This window comes from Onychostoma macrolepis, chromosome 04 (genome assembly GCF_012432095.1).
Source record: "Onychostoma macrolepis isolate SWU-2019 chromosome 04, ASM1243209v1, whole genome shotgun sequence".
In the NCBI taxonomy this organism is placed as follows: domain Eukaryota; kingdom Metazoa; phylum Chordata; class Actinopteri; order Cypriniformes; family Cyprinidae; genus Onychostoma; species Onychostoma macrolepis.
The window spans coordinates 35,691,518-35,696,558 of NC_081158.1; the positions used below are offsets into that span (position 1 = coordinate 35,691,518).

The 5,041-nt window shown below is 33.3% G+C and overlaps 1 protein-coding gene across 1 annotated transcript; it reads left to right on the forward strand.

Moving 5' to 3' along the window:
• Positions 1-335: 335 nt before the first annotated feature.
• mrap2b (melanocortin 2 receptor accessory protein 2b) lies at positions 336-4,599 on the forward strand. Its single transcript, XM_058774390.1, has 3 exons — positions 336-444; positions 535-634; positions 3,771-4,599. The coding sequence occupies exons 1-3, from the start codon at positions 336-338 to the stop codon at positions 4,183-4,185; spliced, it is 624 nt and encodes a 207-aa protein (XP_058630373.1). The 3' UTR covers positions 4,186-4,599.
• The last annotated feature ends 442 nt before the right edge of the window (positions 4,600-5,041 follow it).

A 5,041-nucleotide genomic window follows, 5' to 3' on the forward strand; every position in this document is an offset into this window, starting at 1 on the left:
CATGATTATTTCTGTGGATATGGGAGAATGTGTTAATAACAGTCAGTTTGTTGTTGATATATTTGCTCCCTTGTGTGTCGGTGAAGTCGGGCTGTAGTCCTGCTCTCCCTCTCTCCCTCTCTCTCTCTCTCTTTCTCTGAAGGTGGGTGTTTGTGATTTCATGAAATACGTGCCGTATGAACAGAAAGAGAGACACAAAGCGAGCGCGTACAATGAAGACGCTCCATTCTGCTCCTCAACTTCATTTTCAGCGGAGTCTCTGTCTAACGATGCGTTTAGCATGATCTGCTCACTCATCATGATGTGTTTGAACTCGTGAAATACTCCGCTGAAGCATGAGTGGACATTCAAACCAGAGTCAGTCCGGCGGTGATTATGAATGGCATTATGAATATTATGATGAGGAGGAGCCTGTGTCCTTCGAGGGACTGAGAGCCAACAGATGTGAGTGTGTTCACTGTTTAGACAGACTCTGTGTGTGTGTGTGTGTGTGTGTGTGTGTGTGTGTTCTAAACACTGCTTTTTCTTCATCAGACTCTATTGTGATTGGTTTCTGGATCGGATTGGCCGTGTTTGTCATCTTCATGTTCTTTGTTCTGACGCTGCTGACCAAAACAGGAGCTCCGCATCCAGAGTGAGTAAAACACACACACATTATTATATGTATGTGGATTGCATTAGATTTTTTAGGATTTTGATGATAAATATGAGAGTTTATATTCAGATCTCTGACTTTTCTGACTTCCACAACATTGTTCAAATCTTTTCTGAAACTTTAATATGAGACTTTAACCCTCAGAACGCATTCATGTCAGTTTTGACCTGGAAGAGATACATAAAAATTTCTTAAAAAAAAAAAAAAATTGCATAGTTTTTAGTTAGGAAACAAAATATTGTAAACACTTTAAGAGCCTCAAAATACACACACACACACACACACACACACACACACATATATATATATATATATATATATATATATATATAATTTTTATTTATTTTTTTCAGATTTTTTACAATTATTTTTAAAGAGATTTAACCATTTAAAATGTTTGGGTCATTTTTGACCCGGGTGTGTATGGAGCACCATTAGTGTCAAAAATGCTTTCTGTTAAATGATCTATGAGTTTATATTAGTGTCAAAACCGTTTGTGAAATATATATATATATATATATATATATATATATATATATATATGTGTGTATCTCTCACACTTTTGGACTAAATTTTGTTGAATATGTATATCTATTAAGATGAAAAACTGATCAAGTGAAAAACAAGTGAAAGTTTATGCATATTTATAATATGTAGTATTATAAATATGAAGGTTTGATAAAGTTGGACTGATTTTGAGCTATTCAAAGGAATTGCATTAATTTCCATTCATTGTACGGTAATTCTCAGATTATATGTTCTTTTAAATTTCATATAATGATATATTTTAAATAAAATGTCTCATCAATATTTAAAAAAAATAAATAAATTATATTTTGCACCATATATTTTTTGGTGTGGTTCATGTGTAATTTAAGATTTTACCAAAAAAAAATAAAAAATAAAAATGTTCAATATATATAAAAAAAAAAGCTATAAATGTAGTAATAATATGGTAACATTCAAAACTCTGACATTTTTTCACTTTAAAAGAGAAGTTGCCGATCAGATAAAATATGGTTGAAATTTCTGACTGTTTTATCAAATAAAGTAAAAATAGTGTAGATTTTGAAAGCATTATGAGATATTAAAGAGATCTCATCAGTCACAGAGTGTGAGTCTTTGGGACTATAAATAAAATCCCACACAATACTGGAGTTATTATGCCAAACTCACAGACTGTCCTTAATTCACATGCACACACACACGCACGCTTAATAACACACAACATGCCGCTTTTGTTCAGATGTGTTATTGTAGATTAAGGTTCACGTCTCCATAGAAACAGAGTCTTGATGAGTCCACGACCGATTAGATTGAGACTGTAATCACATATTCAAATGAGCAGAAACACTTCAGCTGCTGCATATATTACCGCAAATGAGCCCTGATTTAATTAGTCATAAAAATGTGCTGTTCACCTAAATCATTTCAGACATGGGAAAAAAAATAGATTTAAAATTGAATTAAATTTCCAATTTTTACACTCAAAAATTGCTATTAAATTAAAAAAAACAATTACAAAAAATGAACAGATTTAATTAAACATTAAATTTTGAATTAGAAGAATCTGAAATAGTATTTTCTTGTAAAACATACATAATTATCTTTGTTTTATTCACAACTTCGAAAACCCGCTTATAGTGTATATAAAAAAAAAGTACATTTTGTTTTAAAAATCTGAAAATATATTTTGTGATATTTTAATAGAAATATTAGCACATTGCATTTATTAATATAAAAAGTTTTACATTAGATTTTTTTAAAATGTAAATTAAAAATATAAATTGTAATTTAAATTAAATTAAAATTAATGTCAAAATTGCATAAATCAGAAAGTCACTCAGAAAGTTAGTTGAGGATCAAGTTTTGGTATGTAGTTTCTTGTTATGGGGCTGACGAGACGTGAGACGTACGCATCCATATGCAGGCTTTATTAGGCAGAGACGTGGTCGTACAGGCAGGGTCAAACAATGGCAAACAGGTATATAAAAGCAATGCAAAGAGTTAACTGAAACAGGCGTGGGTCAGGCGACAGCGAACAGTATCAAGAGGGCTAGACAAGAGAGGTAATCCAAAACGTGAGCGATAGTCCAGGCAGGGGAAAACACAATCCGACAAAGGCAAGGCAAGGCAAGGCAAGGCAAGGCAAGGCAAGGCAAGGCAAGGCAAGGCAAGGCAAGGCAAGGCAAGGCAAGGCAAGGCAAGGCAAGGCAAGGCAAGGCAAGGCAAGGCAAGGCAAGGCAAGGCAAGGCAAGGCAAGCTAATAGGGCTCTGTAGGGCAGCAATAATGCGTACAATACTCGGCGACGAGGGAGAGAAGGTCCGTGGCTTAAATACTGTGTGCAAATGGGAATCAGCTGTGTGTGATCAGTGCAAGGAGCTGTGTGTGTCGTTAGTGCAATGAATGATGGGAAATGGAGTCCATGTGATGTGTGGTGTGAAAGTCCATGTGGTGAGTGACCGGGAGTGCAGACCAGATTCTTGACATTACTGATATTTCCCATATATCAAATAAAAATAAAATTGCTTGATTGATTTTTAATGATTACATTCAACCATATAACCTTGTGAAAATTTAATAAATGTTAAATTACAAATTTAATCATGTGTTTCTATTTTTTTTTTTTTTTTTTTGTCATTCAATTAGGTTTTTTTATATGTATGTCTATATAGTTTTTAGGGTTTTTTTAAATGAAAATGAGAAATGTTTTCTTTAGCTGAAGTAAAATAATATTTTAAATATTTTATTTTAGTTAACATTTATTTTCTTTCAACTAACAAAAATGTTTTTGATGAGAAAATGCAGTGAGATTATTGAAGTTAAACCATACAACTGTGGGGGAAAAAAAATGCAATGAGAGTTAAGTTCATATGGTTGTGTAGTTACATAATTTAAAAAAAATAATAATTACTCAAAATCAAAATTTTTAATTTATATTAATGCAATTTTTACATGTATTAAAATACATTTTAATATTTTCAAACATAAATTTTACTTTTTAATACAGTAAAAAAAAAAAAAAGTAATAAAAAAGAAAATGCATTGAGATAATCTAATAGTCACAAGTTTATCATGTAAATAATCACTCAGTCTGTCCTTGTTTCTCCACAGGATCCCTGATCCCAGTGAAAAGCATCATGGTCTAGCTGACTGTGTGCTGGAGGGCGGCGGCTCTCAGGCGTTTTCTCTGCCGCCGCTGCCGGACGAATCACGTTCCCTCTTTCACTTCTACATCCACGAGGAGGCCGTCAGAGACGCTGTGATTGGCCGAGGGAGGCTTTGTGGGCGGGGCCCCGGGATCCGCCTCCAGGGGGCAGCAGAGGACGAGAGAGGAGATGAAGACGAGCACTTCCTGTCCGGCTTCCACATTCCAAACTTCGTGAGATCCGAGCAGAACTCCAATGATGACTTCCTGCTGTGTGAGCCGCCAATCATCACAGACAGCCAATCAGCTGCGCTGAGGAGCTCAGAGCCCGCCCACCCTTCCTATGATGTCATCAGACACACAGACTCATTTCTCACATGATTTTTAATGAGCTGCTGATTTTCAAGAAATGCAAATTGATAAGAGGATATATAGCTCATTTTGTTTTTTAAGAAAGGGTTTAATTATGCAGTAGATTACAATAACAAACATTTCTACAAGACTTTCACTGTAAGCTATTTTGAACTCTAAGGTGACTTTATTTAATTAGTTCCTTTAGTTTAGTCATTGTGCGAAATGAAGATGGAAAGTTACGTTTTTTTTTTTGTGCATCTTCATGACTGTGTGTGTGTTTACAGGTATTATTGAGATATTATTATAGTTTATAACAATAGTTTGAATTAGTGTTCATTTTTCCATTTTCATTTAAATTTTTGTTTAAGTTTTAATACTTTTGTGTTGTTTTAAAGGTTTATATTTTTTATTAATTTGTTTATTTCGTTTTAGTTATTTCAAGTTTATTGTAAATGGTGTGTAAAGTTTTGAAAATCTTTTGTATTATTTTAGTTGACATTTAAGTAACAAATGTCACCAAATGTCACTTTTTTTCCTTTTTTGTTACTGTTTTTTTTTTTTTTCAAAAATAGCTGTGCATTCAGACAGAATAAAATTATTTTGTAAGCGATGTGTGTGTGTGTGTGTGTGTGTATATATATATATATATATATATATATATATATATATATATATATAAAATATTACTATTATTAATTTGTTGTATGATTCAGAAAAGTGTCTACCAGTGTACAGAAGCTTGTTTAATTGTGACTTTATCACAATTCAGACTTTTTTCTCGTAGTTCTGAATCGCGAGATATGCCATAAAATAAAACGGTTGCCATGCCAACTTGCTACTGTAAACCAAATCTGCACCGCTTGCCCCGCCTCTGGGCTCTTCT

Bases quoted from the DNA above. Each gene is read 5' to 3' on its own strand.
- mrap2b (XM_058774390.1), top strand. From the start codon at position 336: ATGAGTGGACATTCAAACCAGAGTCAGTCCGGCGGTGATTATGAATGG. The intron at 445-534 runs GTGAGTGTGTTC...TTTCTTCATCAG, and splicing joins GGGACTGAGAGCCAACAGAT to ACTCTATTGTGATTGGTTTC. The intron at 635-3,770 runs GTGAGTAAAACA...GTTTCTCCACAG, and splicing joins ACAGGAGCTCCGCATCCAGA to GATCCCTGATCCCAGTGAAA.